A 21412-nucleotide genomic window follows, 5' to 3' on the forward strand; every position below is an offset into this window, starting at 1 on the left:
GCGCCACTTCCGGCTTTTTTCATTTTGCTTTATGTGGTACTGAGGAATCGAACCCAGGGCCTCAGGCATGCAAGGCAAGCACTTTACCACTGAGCCATCTTCCCAGCCCTATAATTTTTTTTTAAAGAAAGAGAAAAAAGGGTCAGGTGCCAGTGGCTCGCACCTATAATCCTAGTAATTTGGGAGACTGAGATTAGGAGAATGGTAATTTGAGGCCAGACTGGCAGAAGTTTGCAAGACCCTTCCTTCTCTACCAATACCTGGGCACAATAACATGTGCCCATCATCCTAGCTATAGTAGGATGTACAAAATAGGAAGATAAAGGTCCAAACATATATCCTAGCAGGAAGGGAGACTCTATTTCAAAAAATAACCGGTGCAACAAAGGGCTAGAAGCATTCTTCAGTAATAAAGTACCTGCCTAGAAAAACATGAGGCCTAAGTTTAAAACCCAAGTACTATCCAAAAAAAAAAGGAAAAATAAAAAGAACCCCCTCCTCAAAACTGAAAATTAGTATTCACATAATTTTCAAACATTTAGTATAGTTCTCCTAGATATCAAATAAAAACAGCAATATTTGAATAATCAATATTAATGATCCCCAATTTTTTTTAATCTTACCTTTGGAAATAATAAGCATACTGTTTATCCAGTCTAAGAAAATTTTGGTTATTTATATGAGATTGTATGTCCAATGGGGCTCTATATCACACACTTAACTTTATAAAAATTAAAAAAGAAAAACTACATTTCCTAGCACTTGATTTTTTTGGGGGGTCAGTCATGGAGCTTGGGCACTGTCCCTCAGCTCTTCAGCTCAAGGCAAGTGCTCTACCACTAGAGCCACAGCACCACTTCTGGTTTTCTGGTGGTTTATTGGAGATAAAAGTCTCATGGACTTTCCTGCCCAGGCTGGCTTTGAACCGTGATCCTCAGTTCTCAGCCTCCTGAGTAGCTAGGATTATAGGCGTGAGCCACGAGCGTCCAGTGAAGCATTTTATTTTTATTTTTATTTTTTTTATTGTGAAAATACTGTACAGAGGGGTTACAATTACATGGGCAAGATAATGAGTACATTTCTTATCAAGCATTGTAGCCTCCTCCTTTGTTTCCCTTCCCATCCAGCACTTGATTTTTAATATAGTACATATTAGTAACAAGTAGGTCTAATTTCTTTTCTTTTATTTTTTTTATAAATAGGAAGATATGTTTTTGTGTGTGCAGAGGAAGTACTTTGGATTCCAGAAAACCTTAGCTTCTAATTCCAATATTATCACTCCCTTATTTTCTAGTATGTGTATTTCCCTTGGACTTAACTAACCTCATCTAAAAATAAGTCATTAACTCAAAATGATTCTATTATGTAGTTTAATATGTACTTTCTCTAATACAATTTTTTTTCTTGTCAATTGTAGGACTTGAACTCAGGACCTGGGCACTGTCTCTGAGCTATTTTGCTCAAGGCTAGTTAGTGCTCTACCAGTTTGAGCCATAGCGCCACTTCTAGTTTTCTGGTGGTTAATTGGACATAAGAGTCTCATAGACTTTCATGCTTGGGCTGGCTTTGAACCATGATCTGAGGATCTCAGACTCCTGAGTAGCTAGGATTATAGGCATGAGCCTCAAGTGCTCGGTTCAGACTTTTTTTTTTGTCGGTCGTGAGGCTTGAACTTTGGGCCTGAGCGCTGTCCCTCAGCTCTTCAGCTCAAAGCTAGTACTCTACCACTTGAGCTACAGTGTCATTTCCAGTTTTCTCATGGTTTATTGGAGATAAGAGTTTCACGGACTTTCTTGCCCAGGCTGGCTTTGAACCATAATCTCAGAACTCAGCCTCCTGAGTAGCTAGAATTACAGGCTTGAGTCACTGGTGCCCGGCCATACACAATTTTTTTAAAAGCTAGTTTCTTTGTGAAACCCTAAATACCTAGTAATTGCTAAAAATTCATTACATATTGTTTAATTTAAAAGTTATTGTTCATTTATCAATTAGCTTGCTCAGCATACAATGTTCTTGCCCATGTTATGGAATGAATGGAACAAATCTAGCTAGTATTATCAGTCACCAAAAGACAAAAGATTGTTAGTTCTAGATCTAATTCATTTGGCTTTGCCATCATCAGGAAATTATAGCCATAAACTGAAGCATCTGGTATAATGAAAAAAACAAACTACATGATCCCTAATAGACCTTCTAGTCTGCAAATTAAATTTCTACTACAAATCCATGAAGTATGTATACTTTAGAAGACCAACTAGCATACATAGGTAAAAATAAAAATTATCCTAAACAAGACCAAGTGTACTCTTATGTTCTTCTTAATACATGAATAATCAATACAAGTTTATACTGGCTATTTAGCTAAAAACTACAAAAATGTCAAGGTCATTAAACTGTAAGGCTGATGAATTTAAAAAGCCAATATTTGTTTATCCAATATATAATGACTTTCAAAGCACTTACCTGTGGATCATAGTATGAGAATGTAAGTAGGCTAATCCCTGGAGAGCACCATGTGTAATTGCTGCTATTTCCACTTCTTGTAATGGCTTTTTGTGAACTTTAAAAATTTGAAAATTATTATTGAGGATATTTTGTTTAAAGAAACAAATATACATACCTGATATATAGGTATATTCTAAAAACTGACATTTAGCAAGAAGAAATTTATTTATGATAAAATGAAAGTACTAATATAATCTAATATATAATTGAGTCAGTTGTTAAAGTATAAGTCCCAGCCAATTGCTCTCTTAGTTAACATTATTAAACAACTAAATGTGATTATAAAACAAAAGTACAAAAGTTCTCCCTTTACTTTTCAGTTTGTAAGACAGATCAAATTAAATAACAAGATATCCAGAAAAATATTTATAGTAACAATGAGAAAACTTGACTGCACTGTAAGGATAATACAGACTATGCTAATAATCCAGAAATGATTCAAGTTTTTATACTTTCTGACAAGCTTTACATTTATTTAATATGAAGTGTTTAATCTCTAACATAATTATTTTATTTATTTTTTTCTGGTCCTACGCTTTGAACTCTGGGCCTGAGTACTGTCTCTAAACTCCTTTCACTCAAGGCTAGTACGCTACCACTTGAGCCATAGCACCACTCTGGCTTTTTCTGTAGTTAATTGGAGATAAAAGACTATGAAGTTAGGCAGGCTTTGAACCATAATCCTCAGATCTCAGCCTTCTGAGTGATTAGGATTACAGGCATGAGCCACTGGTGCCCAGTTATTGTTATTTTTAAAAAATAACAAAAGGAAACCTACCTTCTAATAAATCTGAAGCAGATCCCAGACAGTATTCCATTACGAGCTAGATGAGGAAAACATTATAAAAGCATTAAAGTGTTATTGTGATTTATTCCATTTGAGACAAAATTTACCTACAGTGAAATAGACAGTGTAAAATAAAATAAATTCTGGTCACCATTTATCTTAAAAGTATAGTTATACATTTAGCAATATGCTAAATGTATAAAATCAAGTCAAAGATACCTTTCTTTTAATAATGCCAATATGTAATCACTCCTATAAACTGCGTATTTCATATGTAATTACTAATTTAATTATAATATATAGAATGGATACTAATTTTTAATTTAAAATATATATCATTTTTAATCTATATAATTATGTATAATATATGCATGTATCTTTTTTCTTTTTGCTGTGAGAGGGTCTAAACTAAGAATATCAGGATTGCTAGGCAGGTTCTCCACCACTTGAGCCATGCTACCAATTTTTTTTTTTTTTTAATTATTTTATTTTTTTGGGTCCAGTCGTGGGGCCTGAACTCGGGCCTGGGCGCTGACCCTCAGCTCTTCAACTCAAGGCTAGCACTCTACCACTTGAGCCACAGCGCCACTTCCGGCTTTTTTCTTTTTGCTTATGTGGTGCTGAGGAATTGAACCCAGGGACTCATGCATGCAAGGCAAGCATTCTACAACTGAAAAGAGTTACTTTTTTTTTTTTTTTTTTCAGTCGTGGGGCTTGAACTCTGGGCCTGGGCACTGTCCCTCAGCTCTTCAGCTCAAGGCGAGTACTCTACCACTTGAGCCACAGTGCCTCTTCTCCACGCTACCAATTCTATATGCTGTTTCTATCAAACTATACTAACAAATTGATAACAGTTGTTAGAGTGTAAAAAGCTATGTTCTCTAGAATGGTGTGTACAAAGCTTATATAACACATTTTAAATGTTTCTGTCTTTTTTTTTTTTTTGGTTGGTCATGGGCCTGAATTCTGGGCTTGGGCGCTGTCCCTCAGCTCTTCAGCTCAAGGCTAGTGCTCTACCACTTGAGCCACTGTGCCATTTCCAGCTTTTTCTGCTTATGTGGTGCTGAGGAATTGAACCCAGGGCCTCATGCATGCAAGGCAAGCACTCTACCACTGAGCCACCTTCCCAGCCCTATCTTTTTTTTTTTAACTCACCATGTTGCATAGGCTAGTATGTAATTCTTGGGCTCAAGTAATTCTCCTGTCACAGCAGCAATAATGGTGAATCCATGTACACTGGGCCCTAAGCTTTAATTGTGCTTGTTCTTAAGACAGGGTCTTGCTATGTTGGCTAGGCTGATCCAAAATTCATGGTTAACTGATCCACCTGCTTGGCATGTACCACTACACACAATTCTAAATGTTTCTCTTAAAACATATATGGAGGACTGGCTTGGCACTGGTGGTTCATGCTTATAATCCTAGCTACTCAGTAGAATAAAATCTGAGGATGATAGTTTAAAGCTATGGAAAGTCCATGAGACTCTTGTTGCCACACAAACTGGAAATGGAGCCATGGCTCAAGTGGTAGAGCATCAGCCTTGAGTGAAAAAGCTGAAAAACAGCATCTAGGCTCTGTGCACAAGCCCAGTCCTGGCACCAAAAACAGACCATCACTTCTGTACCAGGTATTTTACACATACACCTTTTTTTTTTTTGGCTGTGGGTTTTGAACTCTGGGCCTGGGCACTGTCCCTCAGTTCTTCAGCTCAGGGCTAGTGCTCTAACACTTGAGCCACAGTGCCACTTCCGGCTTTTTCTGATATGTGGTGCTGAGGAATCGAACCCAGGGCCTCATGCATGCAAGGCAAGCACTCTACCACAAGCCACCTTTCCAGCCCCAGTTTAACCTTTATGAAGTAGGTCCTAATTATTCTTGTTTTACCGATGGAGAAACTTGAGAGACAGAATTAACCTACCTAAACATTAGTACTTTTTCTTTAACCACAGATTCAATTTTAGTAGTCACTAATCCCAAAGTTAAACTGAATAAAACCACACTAACATTACAAACCTAAATCTAAGCTGAGCATATCAAAATGATAGTTACTTGTCTTATTATTTTCAATGTAATGGAAATTTAATCTGACTTTAAACATATAAAGGGGGCTGGGAAGGTGGCACAGTGGTAAAATGCTTGCCTTACATGCATGAGGCCCTGGGTTCGATTCCTCAGTACCACATAAGCAAAAAAAAAAAAAAAAAAAGCCAGAAGTGGCGCTGTGGCTAAAGTGGTAGAGCGCTAGCCTTGAGCTGAAGAGCTGAGGGACAGTGCCCAGGCCCAGAGTTCAGGCCCCACGACTGGACCCTCCCCCTCCCAAAAAAAACAACATATATAGTTATTTTCATATACCATCAGAGAATTAGTACTGTATCACCTGCATGGGAACAGCACTATAAAATTAACCTCTGCTTCCTATCATAAAATGACTGAATTATCTGCCTTTTGCATTATTTAGCAAAGCAACCATGATGAGTTCAAAGTTAATAGGACATACACAAACTTGACCAAGATCCTTCTGGTTAAAAGCATCATCATTGTACTACACTTATATCAGGAAGACATGATAATTTTCATTCAGAAATAACAATATTGTTTTCACACTATTTATATGGTACCACTGAAGGTGGTACCATATAATTACACATGTAAAAAATTACATGTGTAATTTTTTTATGTAAAGGTGATGTACAGAAGGGTTACAGTTATATAGTCAGGTAATGAGTTCATTTCTTTTTGAACAGCATCACCTCTCCCTCATTTTCTCCCAGTTTTTCCCTCCCAACCGTCCTCCTGCTAAGGTATACATGTATAAACTTTGGAGAGTATCTGTAGAATAGAACTTGAAAAAGTTCTAATCTCTTGTCTGCAAGTGCTAGGAAATACTGCTCTTCCTCTTCCAGGATAAATTAATATTTGAGGTGCCTTTACATAACCAGTTTGAGCATTTTGAATTAAATCACTTTAAACCAAAACTAGCTAATATTAGGAGAAACAGCAAATACCAACCCATGCTGTGTGTTCACGTAAATAGCAGCCTTTGTATTCTATACTGTTAGGATGTTTTATTCTTTGTAGAAACTTGACTTCCTTAATAATATCCTGCCATTTCTGTAGGGAGAAAAAAAGGAATGGAAAGAATTATTAATAGCTGGTTTCCTGAAAAGTTATAGATAAAAAAAGTCATTACTGAGTTTAGAAGAATTAACAACACACAACCTTCCTTTATTTTTAATTTCTAGATGAATGGTCAAAATTAAGTTTAAATAATATATTCAGCTTACAATTAAACTATATAATTTACCAAACTCATTTAAGGTAGGATAAATAAATTTCAATTTGATAAAATTTATGAGACTTACTATGAATTTTTACAATTACATACCATCAAGCATGTTGATGGCTAGTATATGTCCTATTTCATGACTTTTCTTCAAAAGAACATTTTTTTTGTCAGTCATGGGGCTTGAACTCTGGGCTTGGACGCTGTCCCTGCACTCTTCAGCTCAAGGCAAGTGTTCTACCGCTTGAGCCACAGCGCCACTTTCACTTTTCTAGTGGTTTACTGGAGATAAGAATATCAGGGACTTTCCTGCCTGGGCTGGCTTTGAACCACAATCCTCAGATCTCAGCCTCCTGAGTAGCTAGGATTACAGGTGTGAGCCACTGGCGCCCAGCTTCTTTTTTTAATTTATAGGCTTATTGACACAAAAAATTTGTACACCACAAGTTTTACCTATTATGTTTTTGGTTTATTCTTTTACCCATGTTAAAGTTGGTCTTTTATTATTTTTTAAACAGCTCTATTTCCTTATTTTACTAGTTTCTATGTAGGAACTTGATAATCTTTCAATAACTACAGGAGATGTTTTCCCCTGTGCAGATGGAGAAACTGAGGCATTATTAGGTTTGACTTGGAAACTCTGTGTGCAATTCATTATATCACTGAATTTGTTTTTGTTTTTTTTTTTTGGGGGGGGGTCTGGTTGTGGGGCCTGAACTCTGGGCCTGGGCGTTGTCCCTCAGCTCTTCAGTTCAAGGCTAGCACTCTACCACTTGAGCCACAGTGCCACTTCTGGATTTTTTTCTTTTTGCTTATGTATTGCTGAGGAATCAAACTCAGGGCCTCAGGCATGCAAGGCAAGCGCTCTACCACTGAGCCACCTCCCCAGCCCTATATCACTGAATTTGTGTATTATATGTGCTGCAAACTAATTCAAGTAGTTTCCTTTATTTAATCATATTTTGGATAATAAGAATATCTCAGTATTCTCATCTACGTGATCTTTAGGTCACAAGTCCTTATTGATATATCATCAGAGGATAGATGAGAGTTTCCATGCAAAGTATTGGGTCCTTGAAATCAAACCACATAAAGAGCCTCACAAGGTGTAAGAATTTTTGTGAGGATTTATTGTAGTATATTATGGCCAAAATAAGGGAGAAATAGAAAGAGAAACACTTCTTGTTCCCCATTCAAGAAATGTGAGTTAAAAGACTCCTGTTTCTATTTTTAATTCAAATGAAATTAATTACTCTCAAAATTAAGTTCCTAACACTAGTAGAGTAACTGATTACTGTATAGAAGTTGGAGAAAAAAGAAGCCTAAAGAAAAGACTTTTTACATATTTTGATATAAAAGCCTTCTTCACTAATACCTTCTAGGAAATACAAATAAATCTTTGGCCTTAAGCTACTTTATGACAACCCAAACATTTAAAAGGTTGCATCCTAAATATAAGAAGCAACCAGGTATTCAAAAAATACAGGTATGGGGCTGGGAAGGTGGCTCAGTGGTAAAGTGCTTGCCTTGCAGGCATGAAGCCCTGGGTTCGATGCCTCAGCACCACATAAGCAAACAGAAAAAAGCTGGAAGTGGCTCTGTGGCTCAAGTGGTAGAGCACTAGCCTTGAGCTGAAGAGCTGAGGGACAGTGCCCAGGCCCAGAGTTCAGGCCTCACGACCGGACCCTCCCCTCCCCCCAAAAAATGCAGGTATATGAGTCTACATCCAGAAATTCTATAGGTTTAATAGATGTTCAGTGAGGACTAGGAATCAGTATTTGTTTGTTTTTGTCGGTCATAGGGTCAATCAGTTTTTGTTTTTTTTGTCGGTCATAGGGTCTGAACTCTGGGCATAGGCACTGTCCCTCAGCTCTTCAGCTCAAGGCTACCATTCTACCATTTGAGCCATAGTGCCACTTGAAACTTTTTCTGCTTCTGTGGTGCTGAGGAATGGTATCCAGGGCCTCATGCGAGGCAAGCACTCTACCACTGAGCCACTTTCCCAGCCCAGGAATCGGTCTTCTTGTTTTTATCTTTTTAAGCTTTACCACTGACTTGGCCTATGTAATAACAGCAGGGGAAGTAATAGAGAACTTAAATGTTTTGTAATCATATACCTCTGGTGTTATTACACAAAACCAAATGAAATAAAATATGTTCCTAAACAGGAAAAGATGGAAGTAGCACTGTGGCTCAAGTGGTAGAGCACTAGCCTTGAGCTGAAGAGTTGAGGGATAGTACCTAGGCCCAGAGTTCAAGCCCCATGACCAACAAAAAATAAATACATAATCCTAGCTACTCGGGAGGCTGAGATCTGAGGATCGCGGTTCAAAGCCAGCCCGGGCAGGAGAGACCGTGAGACTCCGATCTCCAATAAACCACCAGAAAACCGGAAGTGGCGCTGTAGCTCAAGTGGTAGAGCACTAGCCTTGAGCTGAAGAGCTGAGGGACAGCGCCCAGGCCCAGAGTTCAAGCCCCACAGCCGACCAAAAAAAAAAATAAATACATAAAGTAAAACGTGTAAGGTTTATTATAAAATGATAAATTCAAAGGCAGGTGCCAGTGGCTCACACATGTAATGTTAGCTATCAGGAGGCTGAGCTCTCAGGATCACGGTTCCAAGGTAGCCTGAGCAGATAAGTTCATGATACTCTTCACTCAAATTAACCTCTAAAAAGCCAAAAGTGAAACCAAGGCTCAAATGGCAGAGCATCAAGTTTGAGCAAAAGAGCTAAGAGTCAGCATGCCCTGACCCTGAGTTTAAATCGCAGTACCAGCACACCTACAGAAAAGTAAACTTTTGTTTTAATGGGTAAAGACTGTCAAGAGGTCTAGGGCATAGCTCAAGTGGAAGAGGCACTTGCCTATCACATGCAAGGCTTTGGGTTGATTCCCTGTATCACAACATCAAAATTTTAAAAAGTTTAAAAAACAACTGTCAGACTCCTACATTTAAAAAGTAGATTACAAACCGGGCGCCCGTGGCTCATGCTTGTAATCCTAGCTACTCTGGAGGCTGAGATCTGAGGATCATGGGTGAAAAGCCAGCCTGAGCAGGAAAGGCTGTGAGACTCTTATTTCCAATAAACCACCAGAAAATCGGAAGTGGCACTGTAGCTTAAGTGGTAGAGCACCAGTCTTGAGCTGAAGAGGTAAGGGACAGTGCTAAGGGCCAGAGTTCAAGCCCCATGACCAACCAAAAAAAAAAAAAAAGTAGATTACAGCCAAGCACCAATGCCTCAAGCCTGTAATCCTAGCAACTCAGAAGGTTGAGATCTGAGAATATGGTTAGAAGTCAGTCTGGACACAAAAGTCCACAAGACTCCTATCTCCAATTAACCACCAAAAAAGCTAGAAGTATAGCTATGGCTCAAGAGGTAGAGCTCTAGCAACAAAGATAGTAACACTGATATTGATGCTATTTTAAAGACAGATGCATAGCCAAGCAAGGGTGGTTTATGCTTGTAATCCCAGCTACTCAGGAGTCTGAGACCTGAGAATATTATGTGAAAGCCAGTTTAGGCAGGAAAGCCCATGTGGCTCTAATATCTCCAATTAACTACCAAAAAGCTGTGGCTCACCCAAGTGCTAGCTTTGAGCAAAGAAGACAGGGACAGAGCTCAGGCCCTGAATTCTCTCTCTCTCTCATACACTCATAGACATACACACACACACACACACACACACACACACACACACACACACACACAAATACACACACGATAGATGCAACCTAGCTTAATAGTGTAATGCTGCAAATTTTTCTCCATTAACAGAAATACAAGATGTATGTGCAAAAGCTAAATGGCTTAACATCACACTATATTACGGAGTCCATACACATCAGTGAGCAGGTATAGCGTGCTTATTTATATAATACATTTTTTTGGGGAAAACTAGTGGTGAAAGTCTTTCAGTCACATTTATATGATTATAAAGATTTGATTTTGTTCATTCTTCAAAAAATAAATTTATGTAATTAAATAATATATTCTAAAAAATCATATTAGTGAATTATTACTTCATCATCTTCTTTTTCTAACTGTTACACATTGCTTGTTGATTAGTTTAAGACAATTACTACCCAGTATCCTTTAGAAGATTATACCCGACTAATTTACTACCAAGTACATTTTATTCTACAGTTCTTACAAACTGACCATCCTTCTAAGATAATATATTAGACTACAATTTTAAAAACTGGCAGCAGGGGATCCAAGTTGGGAGGCTTTGGAGAAGCCACTAATACTTGGTTTATCGCTCTAGGCAGCAGTTAAATGGGTACCATTAGTTAGTAAAAAAAATTCATTGATAAACATATAATTTATACACTTTTAAAATGTGCATGACAGATTTAAAAAATCCTATTTCTCTTGAATTAAAAATAGTATGTCCTTTTAAAATGCCAAAAAGAATGTAAATAACCTACCTCGGTAGACTGCTTTCCACTATAGGACATCTTCTTGATAGCCACCACTTCATTAGTGCGCACATCTCTTGCCTAAAAAAGAACAAAGGACTACTGTAAAAACCAATACATTATATTTGAGAAATCACTTAAGAATAAAGATGTTTGTATACTACCAGGCCAAAAATCACAACAAAACTGCCTTTAGAGATGGAAGCATGGCTAAAATTGATAGAGGACATGATCAGCAATCAAAAGGAAGAACATTTTTTAAAAAACGAAAAAAACAAAAACAAAAACAAAAAAACCTGACTAGGACTGATCTGCCTAGGCTGGCTTCAAACTGCAGCCCTTAGATTTCAGCCTCCTGAGTAACTAGGATTAGACATGAGCCACCAAAGCCTAGCTGTAAGAACCTTTTATATATTTTGGCTAGAAGTCTATTTCTTTAAAGTTCAAAGCAAATATTAAGACAAAAATTATGACATAGTAACTATGATACATTTATATTTCCATATAATATATAATAGCATAAAATATAGTTAATAATTTCTAAATTTTATTTGTTGTGATATAAGTATTACCAAATGTACTAGGGAAAAATATGATATTCTTCTGGTAAGGTAATAATGTCTAACAAGTTATTTTGTAAAGAAAGTATTTAAATAAAAAAATACTGTGTATGTAAGAATCAAACTATGGACAGCTAAAGAGAAACATAGCATTACCCATCTTCTCTTTTTACCATAAGAGAAAATGAGACACAGGATCACAGTTTAAAGTCAGTCCAGACAAAAAAGCCTAGAAGACTATCTCCAAAATAACCAGCAAAAAAACTGGGCTGGAGGCATGTGGTAGAGCACTAGCAAAACAAGTAAGCCCAAGTCCCTGAGTTCAAATCCTAAGACTGGAAAAAAAAAATCTATAACTTAACATATTGAATTGAAATCCCTTGGTACAACTACTTAAAGATTAAAAACAATTATCTCAATTCACTGTCAATTAAGTACATGTAAATAACCACTAGGCTAATGTGAACAACACTGTCATTTTTGCAACTGAAAATACATATATCCCATAAAAAAGTATAATAGAAACCAAGACCTGCCTCCCACAATTTTTATAAAGAAAACAAAAATTATGTTAGGATCTTATATAGTCTACTGCATTTATAGGTTCTCAAATCAGTGTTTTGCTTTTTTCAACTTTCTTATTTCATGTATCATATTGGTTCTATTTAAGATATTGGAAATTAAGAGAAAATTTTATCTTCCTTGAAATCTGGAGTGATATCCAACTCTCTGGTTGTGTTTCAAATACTATGATGCCAGTCTTTGATTAGCTTGGATGAGGAGACAGCCATGCTTTCGGAGTTGGATTTTTGTTGTAATTCTTATTTTTTTGGCCAGTACTGACATATGATCTCAGGGCCTTGAGCTTGTATGGCTTACTTGCCAAACCTTTTTTTAAGTGTTCTTCAGAATTGACTCAAATTTGAACTCTAAAATGTATACTCACTTTTTTCAGTAACTGCCACTAAACTGAGCTTTCAGAATTCCTCTCTAAATTATCACAAAAGCATCTTAACCTACTCTCCATTCTTTTACCTCTAATACATGCCCATTTTTCCATTACATTGCTCCAAGAATCATTTTATGTCTCACAAGTTAAAATCAGTATTTTTATTATATTGCAGTGGCTTCTTCCAAACTTCAGAATAAAACTCGCTTTTGGGAGGGGGAGGGGCAGGGGAATGGTCCTGGGGCTTGAAGTCTGAGCCTGAGCACTCCCTGAGCTTTTATGCTCAAAAGTAATGCTCTACCTCTTGAGCCACAGCTCCATATCTGGTTTTTTTGTCGTTAACTGGAGATAAGAGTCTCACAGACTTTTCTGCCTGGGCTGGCTTTGAACCATGCCCTTCAGATCTTAACCTCTTAAGTAGCTAGGATTACAGGTATGAGCCACCAGTGCTGGCTAAAACCCACATTTCTTCTTGTAGCATAGACAGTCCTTCAATGATCTTTGCTGTCTACCTTCTTTGTTTCATCACCACAAGTTTACTTCCCAATGCAAACTTTGATTCCAGACATATCCCTTCAGATCAGTTTCATCAACTAACTGGCAAAGGTCTAGATTTAGAATAAATCTATACTTCTATTTTAAAATTTTTAATTCACTGACTTGAAACTCCTTTGTACAACTACTAGAAGAAAAACCAGTAGTACATATAAAGTAATTACTTGAAATTTTTAGAGATCAACAAATGCAGGCAAGATTTAGAGATTAAAAGTTAAGAGAACAATCAAATAAAATTTTAAAAAAGAACTCCAAATTTGTCTCAGCTTCACCTATGCAAAAAAAGAAAATCTAAATTCAAGGAGGGTTGGGCGCTAGTGGCTCACACCTGTAATCCTAGCTACCCAGGAGGCTGAGGTCTGAGGATTGCAGTTCAAAGCCAGCCTGCGCAGGAAAGTTCATGAGACCCTTATCTCCAGTTAACCAGCAGAAAACCGGAAATGGCACTTTGGCTCAAGCGGTAGAGTGCTCACCTTGAGCTCAAGAGCTGAGGGACAATGCTCAGGCCCAGAGTTCAAGCCCCACGACTGACATACATACATACATACATACATACATACATACATACATACATACATACATACATACATACATACATGGAGGAAGTCAGGCTACAATGAGAAAATCCAGAGTCAAGAGCTACCAAAGGATGGGTAGGAGAGATGGGTGACAATGTTGTCAGACACTTTGTACTCACACTGTTTTGTAGAATGGGAACATCTTTGCATGACTACTTAAAGATGATAATAAATAAATAAATAGAGCCACAAAAGTGTGGAACACAAAGGCACAATCTCCAAAGAGATAGATAAAAAGCAGTTTAAAAACTTACTGATTTCCCTCAAAAAAATTAACTCCCAAACAGCATCTAAATATGCCTGAATACTCAGCAGAAAATAGTAGTTGGAAGACTGATTCCAGAGAAGTAAAGCTTTCAGAAAATAAGAAATGCTAGACAGGTGGAAGCCAGAACTCAAACCCCACCAAAATGAATGAGCCTTGATAAATACTTGTGACATTATGTTTGAATTCCCAAAAGCCACACTTCAGTAATAAGGGTAAAAGTATACAGGCAAATCTATCATCAAACTAGACTAAAAGGGCCTAACATCATTTCATGATGAGTCATCAGTATATCATCTTACTGCTAAAAGTAAATGATTGGTTTTGAAGAAAAATAACAACATCCACAGTCTCAAAAACTCCCCTTTACTAGAATCCACACAGTATATTTGAATATATCAAGTTGATTGGAATACATTGTTTACATGTATAAAATTTCACAATGAAAACCCCTTGTACAATGTACACTAATATATTCTCCTTCACAATAAAGTATGTATTCAATCCAAACATATGAGGCACCTGCCCAGAATGTGAATTGTTCCATTGTCCAGTATTTCATTTACAACCTGGACAACACTGTACTGACCTTCAAGCTGCTCATCTCTATTCCTTATTATGATGACCTGTATTACCCCAACTTCAGCCACTCCCACTATTCACTCACTAGATGTCCTGACACAGGACTAAATAAACTTTACTACAAGCCTGGAAACTTTTTTTTTTTTTGGTTGGTCATGGGGCTTGAACTCGGCCTGGGTGCTGTCCCTCAGCTCTTCAGCTTTTCAGCTCAAGGTGAGCACTCTACCACTTGAGCCACAGCACCACTTCCGGTTTTCTGGTGGTTTATTGGAGATAAGAGTCCTTCAAACTTTCCTGCCCAGGACTGGCTTTGAACTGCAGTCCTTAGATCTCAGCCTCCTGAGTAGCTAGGATTACAGGCGTGAGCCACCAGCACCCAGCTTATTTTTATTATGTACATTCTTTCTTACATTTCTGAAGGATTTCCTTGACACTATGGAATACACAAACTGCTGCTCCTAACTAAAGTACATTGTAGCATAACTTTTCAAGCAGCTATCACATAACATCAAGAGGAGGACACATTGTTTCCCACTCCAAATATAGGGAAATTTATCTATAGTGACAAAGCTGTAGCCTAAAGCAGAAATAATCATCTAACAGGAATCAGACTGTTCCCCTCAAGTAATGACAGTTATAACAACCTCTCCAATAACAACTCAGAATCAGAACTGAGATAATAATCAACAAGAATATACTTTACTTGGGACTGATTACCTATGCTTACCTCTTCCCTCTACCCCAATTCTTCCCCCAATGTAAACCTAAAGCTCATGTGTATACCTTAAAGATGGGCTGAAGTGCATACTTTGCCTCTTCCTCAGCACACTCAAATCCAGCTAATAAATCTCTTTCCTGTGCCCTTCACCAATATTCACCTGTGTTTGGCAGAGTAGAACAAATAGCTAGACCAAACTTGCTGGAATCCGTGGCATACACCTCTAACCTAAAACTCAGGTTACAGGTCCATACTGTATTCTCTAGCCACCCAAAAGTCACATAACCACCACCTTGGTTATGAGCTGAACAATCAGGGTATAAGTGAGCTTGTGTTTTAATAATACTTAATTTACTTAATAACAGTATCAAAACACAAGAGCAATGGTGCTGGCAATTTGAATATGTCAAAAAGAAGCCCTAAGTATTTCCTTAGAATAAAAAATGTGACTTGGTAAATAGTTCTTCCAATATAAGGGAGGGGAAAACTATATGTTGACATTGCTAAACGCTACAATAAGAATAGAGCTTTTATTCATGAAGTTATAAAAACGGAAAATAGAATTTATGCTATATTCACAATCACACATCAAACTGAAAAAGGCACATGGAAAAGACATTAAATATAATGTTCAATGTTATCTTCAGTTTCAGATATCCATGAGGGAGAGAGTACCTTAGATTATCCTCTAAGGATGAGGGAGAGGTGTTGGGAGTTTTAATTTTTTCTCTTTTAATTCACAAGGTTCAATATTATTCTATTAATGTGCAAAAACACAGGAGTCATGCACAAAGCAGGAAAATGAAAAGGCCAGGTGCTTAAACTTTAACTAGCATTTTAAGAGACGGAAAGGCTTGAGGTTGCTGGGGATATTAACAGGAAGCTAAGGTATACTGTGGAGAGGAAAGTAGACAAAGATTGTGTTATGTAACAGTCCTGAGTACTAGTCATCTTTAGTCTGGGCCAAGTGTCAGAATCCCAGTCTTTTATTCCTGTGAATATTGCTTGCTTGATTGCCTTCTTGCTTTCTTTCTTTTTTTTTCTTTTCTTTTTTCTTCTTTTTGTTGGTCATGGGGCTTGAACTCTGGGCTTGGGCACTATCCCTGCGCTCTTCAGCTCAAGGCAAGCACTCTACCACTTGAACCACAGCACCACTTCCAGTTTTCTGGTGGCTAATTGGAGATAAGAGTCTCTCGGAGTTTTCTGCCCGGGCTCTGAACCATGATCCTCAGATCTCAGCCTCCTCAGTAGCTAGGATTACAGGTGTGAGCCACCAGCGCCTGGTGAATATTCTTTCTTAAGGGTTATCAGGAGTGGGGTGGGAGATGTTTTGCTAGGGATTAACCCAGAGTACCTATTAAGTAATTGTTCTACCACTGAGCTGACCCCCTCACCCACCAGACCATCCAAAAGAACAGCTTCTGCCAGTGGGCATTGTTTACTACTATGGCTGGATATAAATTTCTTTTCCAAAAAGGTTAGCTTTTCAGAATTATTCCTTTGCTTGTAATAATATTCCCCTATTATTTTCTCTAAATAACCAACTCAAAGTATGCAAATGACATATATTTAGAGTGGGATACTTTCCTCTCCCCCAACTCTTATTTTTTGTTAAAACATTTGGTGCTTTATCCTTGGCTCCGGAACTGCTATACAAGAATAAAGATGAAAAACAGCCTTTGTTATTTATAACAAGCCCCTTCAGCTACTAGGGCTTGCCTTAATGAGATGGTTTTTGGAAAGTCCCTCGATAGCCACAGAATGGTAGGGCTGTTTCTCAGGGGAGGCAACTAATGTGCTCAGCAGTGAAGGGAAAGAGGCTGAAGAGAGAGTTAATCACCAATAGCCAATAATTCAATCAATCACTGTAATGAAAATAGCACAATAATCCAAAAGGACTGAGTTCAGGGGCTCCCAGGAAGGTGAATAAGAATACATCCAGGTGCTGGTAGTTCACACCTGTAATCCTAGCTACTCAGGAGGCTGATATCTGAGGATCAAGGTTCAAAGCCAGTCCAGACAGGAAAGTCCATGAGAATCACCTCCAATTAATCACCAGAAAACCAGAAGTGGAGCTGTGGCTCAAAGTGCCCAGGCCCTGAGTTCAAGCCCCATGACCAACCAAAACAAAGACAAACAAACAACAAAAACAAACCAAAAAGCCCAACCACATGCTAAAAGAAAGCTATTGCCTTAATTCCTAGGAGTCAGAAGCTCCTGTACTGAGCAAGGTTTCAGACTATATTCTCTGGATCTCCATCTGTGTGAAGAAATATATTTGTATTCTTTGCAAAAGTGACTTCTTATATGATGTACTAATTGGTGCACATCTAATGTAAGAAACATGTTGTCAGGAGATATTGTAGGAGTCTTTTACTTGGTAAACTGTGTGTGTGTGTGTGTGTGTGTGTGCGCGTGTGTGTGTGTGCGCGCGCGCGTGTGTGTGTGTGTGTGTGTGTGTGTGTGTGTGTGTTTTTATTTTTTTAAATCAATCGGGGGCTTGAACTCAGGGCCTGGGCACTGTCCTGGAGCTCTTTTTACTCAAGGCTAGCACTCCACCACTTGAGCCACAGTGCCACTTCTGGCATTTTGTTAATGTGGTACTAAGGAATTGAACCCAGGGCTTCATTCGTGGTAGGCAAGCACTCTACCACAAAGCCACAAAGCCACATTCAATCAAACCTTTAACACTTACAAAATACACTGCTCCAAAGCTTCCATGGCCAATTTCTCTGAGATCTGTGAAAAGTTTTTCTGGATCTTCTTTGAAGAAGAGCTCTGCAATTTCAGGGTCCTTTAGACTGCCAGCTCTGTTAGTTGATGGCATCCTGCTGGGCAGTCAGCTGTCTGATTCTAATTTTATACTGCTATCCCAATCCTTGGTTCATCTGTATGAATGAAGCCACGTTGGCATATACTACTGTAGAGAAATAAGAAAAGAAAAAGGTCAGGAAACTAAAAGCTATTAAGAATAATTAGTGTAAGATCATTTACTGACAGCATTCACAAAATCAAGTTAGGTCTAGAATTTCACTAAAACACACTGAGCTAGAAGACTGTGGTTCACCCTTGCAATCCTAGCTACTCAGGAGGCTGAGATCTGAGGATCATGGTTCAAAGCCAGCCCACGCAGGAAAGTCCATGAGACTCTTATCTCTAACACACACACACACACACACACACACACACACACGCACGCACGCACGCACACACGCGCGCGCACATGCGCGCGCGCACACATGCATGGCAAGTAAGTGCATGTGCACCAGAAGTGGAACTATGACTCAAGTGGTAGAGTGCTAGCCTGGAGAACACGAGCTCTCAAACAGCAACCATGCCTTGAGTTAAAAACAAACAAACAAATCCAGAGTGGTCTACTATTGCATAAGTTCCTACCTCATCACAATCACCTGTGGCACTTTAAAATTAAAACAACAAACAAAAAAAATCTTCTATACTTTAGTGTGGTGGTGGTGAAAGACTGTTATCTTGAGCCACTCAGGAAGCAAAGATCAGAGGATCAAAGTTGAACAACATACTTTAGAACTGACTTAATTAAACCTCAAAGGGGATTAAAAGCTCCATCCAAAAAAAAAAAAAGGAACACACTACAGAATTCTATCAAGGTCTTCTCTTGATATTTACCATGTCATTACATTGTAATTGCAGCTTAACTGCTTCTAACTGAAAGTGAAAACTTCTCAACTCAGTTAAATGAATATGAAAATATGGAAATTTCTCTATATTCATCAAAGTTGGAAAAATAGTGCTACAAATAAAGTCTGACTCAGAAAATACATTTGCCACAAACATGTTTCTGATGGATCTCACTTTTGGTTTTAGCTTTTGACATCACAGAAAGTACATAAAACAGTTTGATATTACTTGTGGTTCAGATAACAACATAAAACAGTTTGATATTACTTGTGGTTCAGATAACACTGCAAATGACAACAAAACCTTTCAAATATAGCCATCATTTTGCATTATAACTTTAATATGAACACACAAAGATTATGAAGTCTGCATCAAAGATACCTGAAGACATTCAGTGTCCAACAATAAATTGTTATTCTTTTTCAGAATAATCTTAAATTTAAACTGAGTGCCAGTGACTCATGCCTGTAATCCTAGCTACTTAGGAGGATGAGACCAGCCCAGGCAGAAGAGTCTGAGAGACTACTTATCCAAACTAGAGATGAGGTATAAGTGGTAGAATGGCAGCTGTGAGGAAGAAAGCCAAGCAAGAACAACAGGCCCTGAGTAGCAGCACTAAAGTGTAACTTTTAGCTATAGACTTAAAAGTCACAACACAACTTTACCACTACTAAACCATCAGTCTGCTATGTGACAAGTGGCAGGAAAAGTGGTGAGAAAATAGTGATATTAAGTCCTTTATTGCTAGGGCACTGGTGGCTCATGCCTGTAATCCTAGCTACTCAGGAGGCTGAGATCTGAGGATCGCAGTTGAAAGCCAGCCCAGACAGAAAAGTCCAGGAGACTCTTTTTCAGTTTTTTTTTTTTTTTTTTGGTCCAGTCGTGGAGTCTGAACTCTAGACCTGGGCGCTGTCCCTCGGCTCTTCAGTTCAAGGCTAGCGCTCTACCACTTGAGCCATAGCGCCACTTCCAGCTTTTTTCTTTATGTGGTGCTGAGGAATCGAACCCAGGGCCTCATGCATGCAAGGCAAGCGCTCTACCACTGAGCCACCTTCCCAGCCCCGTCCAGGAGACGCTTATCTCCAATAAAACACCAGAAAACTGGAAGTGGTGCTGTGACTCAAGTAGCAGAGTGCCAGCCTTGAGCTTCTTTTGCTCAATGTTAGCACTCTACCACTTGAGCCACAGCGGGTATGTGGTAATGTATATGTGGTACTGACTAATCAAACCTTCATGCATGCTAGGCAAGCACTCCCAGTCCCACCCGTACTGTTTTTCTTACAAATATAACCATGCCTCAAAGAATTATAGAAAGCTAAAATCTATATAATAGAATTTGTATCATTAACTGTGTAGTAGAGGAAATGAGTTAAATATTGTATACTGAGTTGTTATAGATTATGAGTTCTATTATAACACTTACTTCAAAAATAGTTTTCCTATAATGAGAACTATACTTTTACTTATGCTCAATTTCATTTGAGAAACACTGGGTGAAAGCAGATAACTAGACCCAGCTATACCAAGTATATCAGGTATCTTTTCTTTTCTTTTTGTTGCTGTTGTATTGCCAATCCTGGGGCTTGAACTCAAGAGCCTGGGCACTGTCCCTGAGCCTCTCTGTGCTCAAGGCTAACACTCTACCACTTGAGCCACAGCGCCACTTACAGCCTTTTCTGTTTATGTGGTACTGAGGATTCAAACCCAAGGCTTCATGCATGGTAGGCAAGCACTCTACCTCTAAGCCACATTCCCAGCCTTTAGGTATATGCTCTTATCTTCTGCTTTTTTTTTTTGTTGTTGTTGTTTTAATGTTCTGATGATCAGGAAAAAAAACTGTTCTGCATAATTCTCAGAGATAGGCTGGGAAGGTGGTAGAGTGCTTGCCTCACATACATGAAGCCCTGAGTTCAATTCCTCAGCATCACATAAGCAAAAACAACCGGAAGTGGTGCTGTGGCTCTCAAGTGGTATGGCTCTAGCCTTGAAGTGAAGGACAGCGCCCAGGCCAAGACCAAAAAAAAAAAAAAAAGTCCTTGGAAGTGGCTCTGTGGCTCAAGTGGTAGAGCGCTCGCCTTGAGATGAAGAGCTGAGAGACAGCGCCCAGGCCCAGAGTTCAAACTCCACGACCGGAAAAAAAAAAAAAAAAAAGCAATAATTCTCAGAGATAACAAACAACTCACTTGTGAATGTGCTTTTTTCCTCCCTTCATTCACTTTTTAATTGTTACTATAAAGGTGATGTACAGAGTGGTTATAGTTACATAACTCAGATAAAGAGTACATCCCTTTTTGAAAAATGTCAACCCTTCCCTTGCTCTCTCCCAGTTTTTCTCTCCAGTCCCACCCACAAGTTGTACAGTTCATTTTGAACACAGGTCTAATGAGTATCACTGCTGTATTTGTTCACCATTTGTCACACCATTTCTGTGCATCCTCCCACCCCATCCTCTCAAAGGCAGACAAACAAACAAATAAGACAAAAGGGAAATAAAAACAGAAACAAAGCTAGGCACCAGTGGCTCACATCTGTAATCCTAGCTTCTCAGGAGG

The 21412-nt window shown here is 38.5% G+C and overlaps 1 protein-coding gene across 1 annotated transcript in view; it reads right to left on the reverse strand.

Moving 5' to 3' along the window:
- Taok1 (TAO kinase 1) overlaps positions 1 to 21412 on the reverse strand; it is a 114205-nt gene that overhangs the window by 63265 nt on the left and 29528 nt on the right. Inside the window, exons 2-6 of the mRNA XM_042691241.1 lie at positions 17899 to 18123; positions 11006 to 11077; positions 6303 to 6404; positions 3284 to 3329; positions 2464 to 2560 (exon numbers count right to left, since the gene is read on the reverse strand). Of these exons, the coding sequence (XP_042547175.1) occupies positions 2464 to 2560; positions 3284 to 3329; positions 6303 to 6404; positions 11006 to 11077; positions 17899 to 18030 (449 nt within the window). The 5' untranslated portion in view covers positions 18031 to 18123. The remainder of the gene's footprint in view (positions 1 to 2463; positions 2561 to 3283; positions 3330 to 6302; positions 6405 to 11005; positions 11078 to 17898; positions 18124 to 21412) is intronic.

The sequence above is a fragment of the Dipodomys spectabilis genome, unplaced genomic scaffold (genome assembly GCF_019054845.1).
Source record: "Dipodomys spectabilis isolate Male_0828 unplaced genomic scaffold, ASM1905484v1 ptg000004l, whole genome shotgun sequence".
Classification (NCBI taxonomy): domain Eukaryota; kingdom Metazoa; phylum Chordata; class Mammalia; order Rodentia; family Heteromyidae; genus Dipodomys; species Dipodomys spectabilis.